Source organism: Python bivittatus, unplaced genomic scaffold (genome assembly GCF_059951505.1).
Source record: "Python bivittatus isolate LINGU-HERP-01145 unplaced genomic scaffold, Pbiv_v1 ctg000080_np1212, whole genome shotgun sequence".
In the NCBI taxonomy this organism is placed as follows: domain Eukaryota; kingdom Metazoa; phylum Chordata; class Lepidosauria; order Squamata; family Pythonidae; genus Python; species Python bivittatus.
In genome coordinates, this window is record NW_028277035.1 from 61,487,314 (window position 1) to 61,500,307 (window position 12,994).

At 37.1% G+C, this 12,994-nt stretch overlaps 1 protein-coding gene across 1 annotated transcript in view; it reads left to right on the forward strand.

Moving 5' to 3' along the window:
• COL7A1 (collagen type VII alpha 1 chain) overlaps positions 1-10,662 on the forward strand; it is a 137,018-nt gene extending 126,356 nt beyond the window's left edge. Inside the window, exons 118-121 of the mRNA XM_025175014.2 lie at positions 1,214-1,309; positions 3,982-4,101; positions 6,988-7,167; positions 7,271-10,662. Coding sequence (XP_025030782.2) covers positions 1,214-1,309; positions 3,982-4,101; positions 6,988-7,167; positions 7,271-7,305 — 431 coding nt within the window. The 3' untranslated portion in view covers positions 7,306-10,662. The remainder of the gene's footprint in view (positions 1-1,213; positions 1,310-3,981; positions 4,102-6,987; positions 7,168-7,270) is intronic.
• The last annotated feature ends 2,332 nt before the right edge of the window (positions 10,663-12,994 follow it).

Sequence of the window (12,994 nt, forward strand, 5' to 3'; positions counted from 1 at the left end):
GCTCTCCACCACACATGTGAAAAGTGAGAAGAGAACTATGATTATTGTGAGGAGTGAAATAGAAGATTAGGAATGCTGTTTTATCCTACGCTCCAACCTACCATGGCATTCATGCACGTATAGGGCAATTAGGCAGGGAGTAGGAATAAAGGGGAAGTTGCAGGTGAAAGAAAGTTAAGTAGCCATCCCACCCTTGCTACTTTTTTGCTTCAGGTCTCAGATATTCCTGCTAGGTCTGCTTTTTCAGTGCTTCACAAAGATTCATATTTCCAATTTCAAGTCTTCTACTTTGGACTTAGTTTGGTGACAGAAGAGCTGGAATTCCTAATTTTCTAGGTTGAAAAACAACACTCCATCTGTTGAAACACAGTAATTAGCAGACTAGAAAAATTGGCAGCCAATCTCTGGATAAACATTTTTCTCAAAAAAAAGAAAAAGAAAAAAAAAAGGTGCATGAGAGATGCATGCAAGAAGCAGAAGAAAAAAAACTCTGTAGGCAGAGTCTCCTAACAGGTGGTTTAGAAGACAGAGGAAGCCCATCTACAGAAAATACTCCAAGAGATGCCATAGCAATTAGTGTGCCATGTAAAAAATGTTTCTAGGAGAGAAAACTAGACAGCAGGATGAATCAACTGGTTCACTATATTCAGGGACTTATTATCAGAATTGAATTATTTAAAGTATAGGAAGATTACACAGTTTACAAACATTTTAGCTTCCATGATTATCTTTGTGCATGAAATCAGCATTTTTTCAATCAGCTAATGACAAAAGCTGCATACCTTGGAGAATAAGTATGTTGTGCTTATTTGTTTCACTAGGTTAAAACAATCCATTGATGCTAAACTAGTAGCCTGCATTGTGTATTGTTATGCAGTGTTTCAAGCCACCCAAATTTGCCAGCATCCAAGATTTTTCCATTCAAACAAAGTTGGTTTAAAATTCATCCATAATGTCTGTTCTGATTTCCAAGAGAGCTTTTGCATGAAAAAGATTAATTAATTACTTATTACATAAATGTTATTTGAGAACTGTCTCTACCCTACTTCCATAATTTATTACTCACTAACTTGTATAGAAAAGGGTCAAAGGAGATATATTTTCTGAAGATTCTTGAACTCTGGCTAGAGGCTTCTCCTCTGAACCGTGTGCCAATTATTTTTATGCCAGCCGTGTGCTTGTTGAGGTTTGCACTGTGACTTCTTCTTCCCAGGTAACCTCCCCAACTATCCATCCACCCAACCACTCCCATCCGGTAACGCTCAAATAATCCCCGTGCTTAGGTTGTCCCATGCTGAGGAAGAGGAAGGTGAGTCTTTTTCCTTTGTAATTTTGTCTCCTTTTTTTTTCTTGCACTCATTGCAGGATTTCTGATGTTAGTATGCATAAAATGTTTGCTGTCACACTCTCCTTTCAAGAATTAAGTGGTTTCACCTTTTTTTCATTCCATTTTGTAATTCCAAAGCAGAGTATAATTTGCAAGCCAGGCATTATCGGAGTGACAATCCACCCTTCTGTTGGAAGCAAGAGGCAGGACATGATCAGCTTTGTTCTATTTGGAACTTGTCAGGTGCATGTAGCCCCAGATCTTAATATAGGCTTCAAACCCTCTACTGGAAATTGCACCCCATAATAACAGCTTGAATTCCATTGTAAGATCAGAGGCTATGTATATCTGACAAGTTCCAAATAGAATGCAACCGGTTGTGTTCTACCTTTTGCTTTCAGTGGAAGGAAGACTGGCACTTGGTGGTCAATACAAGTAAAAACACCACACAGGATGTATCCTGTGTAAAAAGAGAGGGCGCGGGAAGGAAGACCCATAAAATCTTGTAAAATGAGAGCATGACATAATATAATAGCTTAGGAAAAGGAAGGTGGATTCATATACCATTCCAAAGATAGACCCCAGGAGAAGTAAGAATAAGAAGTAGTGATGGAATGTTGCTCACTTCATTTCTTTATTAATGACCAATATGACAGATAAAATAGAACAAATAATATGTAAAATACAACAGTATAAAATCAAGAAGAAATATAAAAATGCAGAAAAAAGTAGCCATCAAGCCAATTGACATTCATAATTTATAGTGCCCTACAATAATCTGGGGATGCCCTTGAAAACCACTCAGAAGCTGCAGCTGGTCCAGAATGGGCAATATTGAACATATCTTCTCATGCCTGTCTAGCACCTTTGCTCTGTGAACTGCAGTAGTTACCAGTAGGCTTCCAGGTACAATTCAAAGTACTGGCTATCGCCTACAAAGTGCCAGGTTATCTAAAGGACCATCTGCCTTTCGTAGTTTTTGCCTGGCCTATATGATCAAGCAGAGTTAGCATGCTTCAGTCTCTTCCATTAAGGAATGTCATCTGATGGGACCCAGGAAGCATGTCTTCTCTGTTTTCCCTCTGGAAAATCATTCCTGCTGAGATTTGTTTGGCCTCCACTGTGGTCATGTTTAAAAGAGCCTTGAAAACCTGGCTCTTTCCCCAGGCTTTGGGTTAGAGTAGTTGATGGTTCCTGTGTATTTTATTGTTTTAGAATGGCTGTTTTTCTTCTGCACACTTGGAGTTTTTGATTGTATTTTAGGAACAATGTTATTGTATACTGCCCAGAGTCATAATAGAGTAAGGCAGCCTTATCAATGTAATAAAATTGCCAAAAATATATATAAAATGTTCCACATTGCCAAATTTTCTACAATAGCTTGTAGAATTTGCCTGCAGTTCATACCTCATTAATTTCTCTGTAATTATGTTAGCCGGCTGCCTGAATATAGATAGATAGAGAGAGAGATAGAGAGAGAGATATACAGTATATAGATATATAGATATTTTCAGGCAGCCGGCTAACATAATTACAGAGAAATTAATGAGGTATGAACTGCAGGCAAATTCTACAAGCTATTGTAGAAAATTTGGCAATGTGGAACATTTTTGGAGTCCCAGTCAGACAAAAGATGATAGACATAATGGACAACCTGGTTGCCCAGAAAACAAGTTTGATAAGGGATGTGGGCTACAATCAACTGGTTATGGGATTCTCTATAAAAATTACCATATTGTAGGGGATGAGCTCCATAATGACAGATTCCATAAGCCTGTGGAATCTTTCTGAATCTGTCCTGTAAGACTTGCTGAGAATAAGATCTCAAAATGCAGTAGAGTAAATGCACTATAACATTTAGGTACACTTACAGATTAAGATGTCTAGTTGAACTTCAGACTATGCAGCTGGATGCTTAAATCAATTTTAGGATAAAATTTTCTACATTCAATGTTGAGTTTCTTGTTTAGAATAATTTACCTAAGCTGTGCCTTAACCAGTTCATGGTAAAAAAGGACTGATCATTAAGAACTTGCCAAAGGCAAGCCAGAAGACATTCTTTCTGGGAAGTTGAGATTTCATGCCCCAGGATACATGAAGTTGCATGTGTTCCTATACTACAGTGCTTATTTTTCAGGAAATATCCTATATTGCTCAGAAGAGATGCAAATATACAGATTATACAATAAGATGCATTTCTTGCTTTACTTAACAAAGTCAGTGCAACATCTGCAATATTATTACAGGTTGCACTTTCGTCCAGCTACACTGATGAACAGCATCCCCCAGAGATTCATATGGCCCCCACCATACCCACCTTCAAGTTAGCTCTTTTCCCAGGCCTTGGGTTAGGGTATTTAATAGGCCCCTTTAGGCTGGGGCTGATTTGGAGTGGGGGGTGTTTTTTTGTTTCCCATGTCAATTTGCTGCTCTTTTTATAATGTTGTTTTCCTTCTGTTTTTTAATCTATAAAGTTGTTTTGGAATTAGGTGGCCTACAAATTTAATACCTACATAAATAAATAATCCATTCTAGGTATACGGTATAGTTGTAAATATGCCCCACCTTATGGACTCAACATGTTTGTTGTTCCTTCCTTGCCATCCAGTTTTCCTTACATGAGACCTTTTGAGCTAACTATCTCTGTTTTGTAGGGGGCCAGGAACGAAACATACTGAAAGCAGATGGATCTGAGTATGAGTATGTCTATGCAGAGGAAGACTATGAAGAGGGCCTGGTAGCAGATGGGACTGAGAGCCCTATGTTGAGGGATGGTGAGTTGCATCAATCTCTGATGTGTGTTTGAAGAATTGGCGTGTGCTTGTGGCTTTCTCTGTGGATAGTAAAAGGTTAGAATACTGAGCTCCTTTTGAAAATTGGGGAAGTGATTAGTAAAAGTGCAATCATCCGTAGACTGCTTGATAACTTCTATGAAATAAGTAATGGCTTTAAATCCACTCTACCTAATTGACCTTGGCTGAGTCTGAAAAAGATAAACAGGTCAGATTTGGCTAGTACTTGCATGGGACACACTAGACAATCCCAGCATTCTGGGTTAGACTGGAAGAAGGTCAAAACAAAATCCCATAGATGGGCAGTGAAAAACCATTTCCATACTGTTACAAAGAAAACTAGATGGATGCTTCCATATGGTTAAAAGGAGTGGTGCTTAACTAGAACCTTTATCTATATAGAGGATAATTTTGTTATAAGCTACTCTTTTTATGTGTGTATATATGTATGCAATAATTTAAAATATTTCTAAATTATCCCAATTACAAAATTCTGAGTAGTGTTCAAGAAAAGCAGAAAATAACAAGATTTTTTTTTTTAAATATAACATAGATAGTAAGATGAAATGCCCACAATCAATCAGTTAGGGCCAAAGGCATGGCAGAATATGAATGTGTTTTCCACCTTGTGAAATGCAAGTTGGGAGGGTCCCTCACTTATCTCTGGGGAAAGCCTGGGGCCATTAAAGGGAAGGCCTGTTGTCTGACCCTAGTCCTATATTCCTTACTTTGACCACTAGCTGGCAATCTTGGAAAAGATTTTTTTTTAGCAAAGCTTAAACAACATTTTTCTCTGCAAAATAAAATATTCTTTGCCTGAAGTTGCCTAACAATATTATTCCTGTTCTTGCCATCTAGTAAAAGCAAATAACTGTAAAATAGGGTTTATAAGTAAAGAATTTTCCTTATCATGATTGAGAAAAGGAATATTTGGATTATATTTGCAACCAGCAAATATTGTTTAACCTGAATAACTGTTGTTCGTAATAACTAATTCATTTTTTCATATGATCGATAGTCCAGCATGAAATGTATATGCAATTGGCATCTTCTGAGCAGCATTACACCAAGAGAAGACTATCAATTAATTGCATGCCCCAGGAGAATATTTAACTTCTACCTTATTAAAAGAAGCCAGTAATAGGTTGGCACCAAAAAGTACCTGATTCTGTTATCACCTTTTTTCCTAAATCGCAAGTACATTTCTAGTGGATTTTTAAAATTTTTTGCAAGATTTGGTTTCACAGCTTGTAATCTGAAAGTGCCTATGGATAGTGAGATTAGGCTGAGATAATAACGATAGTTCCCTTCCCCCTTTTAAATTGAGAAGGTATTGCTATAATAAACCTTTCATTTCTTTTATCCCAGAAATATCCACTGTTCTGTGTCCTCACCATTCTATTCCGTCTGTTGTTGTTGTTGTTATGAGTGGGAAGAGATCCATTCAGAGGCCAGAAATTTCTCCTAGGGCCATGACTTTGTAAACCGGTAGTTTGCTCCTTGGGGTGGAAGTGATGAGCCTCAAAGCATCCCCAAGCATAGATGACCAAAGAGAGTTCTTTCTGAGGAAGGAAAGCAGCAGAGCTACTGGATGTCAAAGAAACCTTTTTTGTTCAGATTCAGTTCCATTTATTCCCAACTTCTAATAATAAAACAGATCCTGTAGGCTAAAATATGGAACATATGGCCTGCCTAGACTTTTCTCATGATCTGACTTGTTGCCAACTGAAACAGGAGGAAAAAAGCAGGATGTTTACCAGACTCGATAAATCTGGAGGTGGTGTGGTACGTTAATTAGAATTGGTACTTGGTAGCAGAGTCAAATATCATACTTCTTTTAGAAGAGGAAGTGAATTTCATGGTGGGAAAGTATGTCATTTGGAAGATTTGAGTTTGCGGAGGTACCAGCATTAACAACTTCCATAGCTGTATTTCTTCAGTAGGGCCTTGATCCGTTTAGTACCCTGGAAGAATAAATCAACATGCTTGTGATAAAAGAAAACTTCAAGACAAAAGAGGATTTCATTCAACTGAAGAGAGACAACTTATGTGTACCAATCAAAAGTCATACTGTTAATTTGGAAAAGGCAGCATTACTTGCTAATCTTTATCGAATGGATTGCCTCTATGTGCATGGACTGATGATGGGGAGCCACTTACAATGCATTAGGAATCCTCTTATCAACAGTGCACATCAAGACATGATGCCAACCTTCACATACTAGGAAGATCTCAATGTCCTTACAATATTTTTGACACAAAGCTGTGCATCCCTCCAAAAAGAACCTGTGGATCAATCTCTGTGCACTTCACATTGGATCATTCCCTTGCATTTCATGTTGCATCTGAGGAGCAATAATCCTGTGCATTCAAAATACATGCTACCACCGTTAATACACTAGTGAAAATTTGGATCAAATCACTCTATAATAGCAATCTGAGAGTGTGGTCTACTAAGAACATTGATTCTACATCAGTGCTGTTAGAGGCAATCCCCATAATCAGTAATTTTATTAAACCATATCGTTTCTCTCTTCAGAAGAAAAAAAAAATGAAGTGTATAGATAATATGTGAACACTGTGTCATAAACTGGGATAGCTAAAGTTGACTAACATTAGACTTCTGCTCAGCATTGGTCTTTAGGATAAATAGCGGAATGGGTATATACAAAGTGTAACTGTGTCTGGCTTCTTTCCATCCTATTCTTGTAATATCTTGCAGTACAATTCTATCCGGAGCATTAGAAAGAATGGGCCATATTTCTGTTGAATTGCGGCTAAGTGTCATGTCTAAGCTAGCACTCTTATGCCTTAGATAAGCTAATGTTTCACGGCCGGTTTCACCCTCATGGTTATTTTTTTTTCCAGCTGACCTGTGCACCTTGCATCTGGAAGAGGGCACCTGCAGCAAATACACCCTAAGATGGTACTATAACCAGAAAGTATTGGAATGTCGGCCCTTTCTCTACAGTGGCTGCGGAGGGAATTCCAACCGCTTCAGCTCCAAAGAGGACTGTGAACTCCACTGCAAGCCCCAGGCAGATACAGGTAGGAATTGCCAAAGCATCCCATGAAGTACTTACTCTTCAGTATAGGTGTAAATATTGTAGCTCTCCATGACTTTTCACCATCTTTTTTTTTTTTTTGGCAGGTAGTAGCACAGTGGAGAGAAACAAAGCTGTATAAATGCTGAAGTGAGTTTGGAGAACTGACATACTGAAGAAAAGAAGAGTTGCAGCCTTTCAGGCTTTCTGCCCTTCTTAGCCTGCATGAGGTCTTAGATATACACCTGGCAAGCATTTGGTCTGAGAATCATCTTGCTGCCATTTTTACTGCTTGCAACACAGTTGCTTGTGGGTGCATATGTTCATTTGAGTGTGTGTGTGCGCGTACATCATTCGTGTGTGGGCTGCTTCAGCTGGAGCAGAGAAATGGTGCTATTCTTTTTTTTACAGTAGTTTTGTTGCTCTTGATTTATTTTTTTAAATTAAGGTGATTTTTTAATCAAATGGGAAATATATGCATACCGTCTTTTATGTATAATGTAAAGAAAAGACATATTTTTTAATTAGAGTTCTTTAACTTATTTGATACTGGCTGACTAATGACACGTGGAATGTATTATGGCCAGACCAAACCGATTCTGCCTGCAAGTTGTTTTAATTCAGGGTTATAGATCTATATATTATTCCTCTGAGAGTAGACTAATAAGAAGCCAACTAGACAGTATCACCCAGGCTAATCCTGAGAGGCTAAAATGCCCTTCCATTCATAAAAATACAAGAATCTTCTGATTCACAGGCAACACTAGAGTTCTTTCCATGAGTTTATTTCATTATGAGCAGAGATTATTTCAGGAACCCCTCCCCGCTTCCCTGTTTTTTCATAGCTTATGACTTTTTATTGTTAACAAATAACACTTGGGGAATACAGGCTTTTCCTAAGCCTGAGATAGGTCAAGAATAAAGTGGTCACAGAATGGAAAATCTTCTCCCAAAGCATTTCTGTTTTCCTGCCATCAGTTTTCCAGTGCCCCTAGAGTACTAGTACTCCTTAATTTTTCAACTTTTGAACAAAATAATGCCAGCGCATTGGATTCATTTCTGAGTTGCTCTGTGTCCAGGCTCCATGGATTAAAACATAGTGGTGGCAAGGCTGGCAAAATTCAAAGTTGCAAAGTTTCATATATTTTGTAATATGAAAAATAAGAAGTGAAAAGTAGATTTGAGTGTTGAGAAAAATTCATTGTCTATTACCAAGAGCAGAAGAAGTTCAGCTGTGACTAAGAGTCATTTCAATTCTGTGAATATGCCTAATATTTTACTAAATTCGTTGAAGCTAGTGCAAATCACCACATCCACTGACAGAGAATGCCATATGCCATGGAGAATATTATTTTTCATGTTTTTTGAGGTACTTGAAGCTCTGGGACAACTAGAGCTGTTCTAGATATGGCTGCACTATAGAATTATAAAAAAGCATGATTGTTTTCCTTTTTTTTTCTTAGAACTAAACTTATTTTAAATTGCCACTGCATACTGAATCAAGATTTTCAGTGAACCTTTTCTTTAGCATTCACAGTCATTGCAAATCCAAACAGAGGTTTAGCCCTAACATTCACTGCTTTATATTTACTTATGCTGGATCTCATTCTTTATTTTGTTCCTGATTCACTTAGTTTAAAAAAAAAATCTACCATTTTTCATAGTCAACTTGAAATTTTACCATCCAAACACCACATTTTAAAAAAGATTCAGACTAGTTGGAACAGCTGCATTGAAGGGCACTGTGGATGACAGGGAGTTGAAACTAAAATGTTGACAAGTAGAGGCTGGAGAAATTAGATATATTTAACAATAGACGATGTTAAATGTGCCCAATTAGAACATATAATGCTATTTTTGAAGTACCTTATGGAGATGAAGATCTCTTCTCCAACATCCCAGAGTATAGGACAGTATAGGATAGAAACAAGGTAGTTCTATACTCCCTCTCTCTCTATATATGCATACATACATACACACACACATACACAGACATACATATACACATACATACATACACATACATATAGACATACGTACACACATACATACATACACACACACATGCATACATATACATACTTACTATAGAGTAAAGAACAAGGTAGTAAGTTACAGGAAGATAGATTCTAGTTGAAAGTTAGGAAGAAATTTCCTAACAGTAAGAGCAACAGTGCAACGAATTGTCAAGAGAAATTGTGGGTTCCCCTGGCTTTGATGTCTTCTGGTAGAACCTACTAGATACTGAGGATGCTTTAATTAGAATTTCTCCACTGAGCAGGAGTTTGGATTCAGGTGCCTGAATTTCAGTCACTCATCCTGAAATTTCCAGCTGAAGAATACAATTAGCAAGAGAACATGGCCTTATCCTGTTAAAACTGAAGGCTAGATGGTGCTTTCTGTGGCAATTCACTAAATGTTTGTGAATAAAGGAAAGTCACTGTCCATGAGAGGGTGACATTTCAGTAACCATGTTTCACTGAAACATAAGGTATTTTGAAGCAACTTCATTCATTACAACGAAGGGGGCAGTAGCTAAGTAATATTAATAGTCTACTGCTTCTTTTCCCTCTTTGCAGGGCCAGCTCTAGACGTTTTGGTGCCCTAGCCAAAGTCATATTTGGCACCCTCTATGGTTTGGTTCATCTTCCGATTTTGTTAGAAATTTCAAAAAGGCACTCTCTTGTTTCTTTTTTTCTTAGACTTTTTGAGCTTTACAGATTTTCAGCCCCAGATGGTTTTTAAATTTTTTCTTGGACATCTTCATCCTATTTACACTGTGAAATTATATTTAACCCTCAAGCAGGTGTGCTGACTCACAAAGTGCGCCGCTACTACTTTTCACTTTTTTATTGTGTTTTTGGGAAATCTTTTCAATTTTGGTGCCCCCTAAAATTTGGTGTCCCTAGGACAGTACCTACTCAGCCTTAGCCTAGAGCTAGCCCTGCCTCTTTGGAAGGGCATGAACATGTGAATATCACTATTTTACCTTGAGATGACAGAGAGTGACTCTGAAAATTTATGCAATAGAAAGCTAGTCTTTCAGAAATACTCTGTGGACCCTCCTGAATGTCATCAGGACTTTGTCAGTTCCAGAAGGGTAACTACATTTAGCCTCTTGCAAAAACTGGTGTTTCACCTGTGGTACCTTAAAAATTAAACATCAATTCTCTACTCATTCACATTGTTAAAATGCAGCAATTCTACCCAAATGTGGATAACTCTATCCTTATGCTACCCCCAGATAAACTACAATAAACTAACATGGGTTGGGCCTATCTTCCTCTGACCAATATGCTTAAGAAAGCAAAAAAATTTAGCCAAAGAGCAACCTTGGTGTACGTATATATGGTGCTATGGCTATTTATCACTGTTTTATTTTCAAAATATTGAATGTACATGTCACTGCAGAATTTTTTTCTGCTATATGTAAGATGCCTCTATTAATGATATTATGGTGCAAAAATCCAAATGTGCTAATCAAATAAAAGCATACAGTACCTCATTCAATCAAGCATGTTTATTGACTTTGTGAGGTCCATTACAGATATCTTCCCCTACCTATAAGCCTACACATCAGACTGCAGCATTTGATCTGAAGAATCTGCAGAATGCTTTTCTCTGTTCCCATCCACATTTCCAATATTGAAAGGGAACACAATTAGTGGAATACTTAGTGGATGGTTTTGCTAACATCGGTGTAATAGCTGGAGTTTGATAGCTATAAAGTGGATATATTTCTACATTCATTACATTTGAAACTTTAGGTGGCCTGTACAGTTTTCTCTTGTTCTTTATTTTCTATTGTAAGAAGATTCCAAAAGATAAGCAGAATACCAGAATACAAAACATAACCAATGGAAAAGGGCCATACAATACTAAAAACAATTAATGAACAACAAAAAATAAAAACTAAACCAAGCCAATAAATGAAAGGGAAAAAAGAGACACCCCCCCCCAAAAAAACATCAAAAGACCCTTACAAAACTGAACAAATTAAACATCTAAAATATATGCTACAACTTAACTGTAAATATATGTATAAGAGTAAACTGGAGCTTGGGCATTTCATCAGTTTCATCCATTGTGAGCCTATGTCTCCAAAAGCATGATGACACTTAGAACTTGAAATCTACATTTGTTCTAAGCAATGTCCATGTTAGCAAAGCTGTTTCAATTAATAAATGCCCTCTTGATTCCCTGCTTGCACCATTCCAATTATGACAGTGGATACCAGAGAGCAGGTGATTGGCATTCATGCCTACTGCTGAGGGAGAAAACAATTATGAATTTAATTTGGAAAATGACCAATGAACAACACAATGTGTTCTCCCTTTGGTGCAGTAGTAAGGCACCAACAGTGCATTGGGTCAAAGCATCAAAAAAAAATTTTTAAGTTTAGTTTCATTTTTTTACATACTTGGACCAGCTATGTATATTCAGAGAATGCTACCATCCTGTATATTTGTTATTTTTTCCTTGCCATTTGTATGAAATGAGAAAACGTTTTGATATTAAAACAGATAAGCTCTAGTAACCACTTCCATAAATATTTGGAAGATATGGTTATGAAGTTACTTTGCCTCAATAGGAACTAAATACCTCTATTTGTCATTATAAGTAAAAACAACCAAGGAGAGATCATTCATATTCTTGGAAGTCCTAAGAAAGTCCACTTTGGGGAAAACGCTTAGTACAACTTATCCATTTGCACATCCAAATTGTTTATTGTTCCAGAAATCTTTGCTTCCACTTGCAAATGTGTCTCAGTACAGGATATCAAGTGGGCTTCTTTTTTCAAGGAGGCAAGTTTGTTTTAAGTATGGGGTAGAGTGTGCCTCAGCCCTGGCAATGCAGGTATGTCCACATTCAATATTTAAATATATTTTATTATATCAAACTAATTAACTGAAAAAAAGTATATACCCAAACAACACTATAAGGAAACATCACAAAATAAATAATTATTTAACCATTTTTTTAAAACTGGAAAATTATAAATAGAACAACTCAAAAAATTGATACACTTGCTCAGAAATCATCCTTGCTGCTTTGTCAAAAGACACCTCCCTCATTCAAATGGTGACCAGAAATGTACTACTGCAGATTATCATTAGTCTAGCCAAATATTTGTGAATTATCTTTGAAAAATCTTAGTGAACCGGTAGAGTGCCAAGTGATGGACGAGAGCAAATGTTATCCAAAAATAAGAAAAAGCAGGATCCAACAAGCTACAAAACTATTCAGAATGCCATAAATCCTGGGGAAGATTCTATCCCAGACCATAAGGAGATGATCCATAAGCTCCTTGAAAACAATCTGGCATTTATTTATTTTACAATTATTAGCACAGTGCCTCTTCAAATAACTCCAAGTGGCTTAAATATATCCCATACAGAATTGCCAGCCAGGCTGTTGGGTTCAAGCAGACAAGGAGCCCTAGTGGGACATAGTGGAGAGATTCAGGCAGGGCAGTTCTACCATCCAGAGCCTAAAGGGGTATCTCAGAAAACAGAAAAGGCAGTTTGACATCGGTAAAACTTTGCCTCCTAAAGCAAATTGCCTGAACTCAGCAACATATTTCTTCTTCTATTATTATTATCATGGTTGGTTGCACGGTCAGCCAGATGTTTAGACTGGATTTGGCATTTTTATCTACCTATCGAGTCCTTCCCAAGGACCTGGGATAGGCAGATGTCACTGTTGGTGGTATTATTATTATTATTATTATTATTATTATTATTATTATTATTATTGTATGGGTAATCTACAATTAGATTCACAAAGATGGGTGAAAATTTAATAATTCAAGTCCTAACCAAGGACCTAAG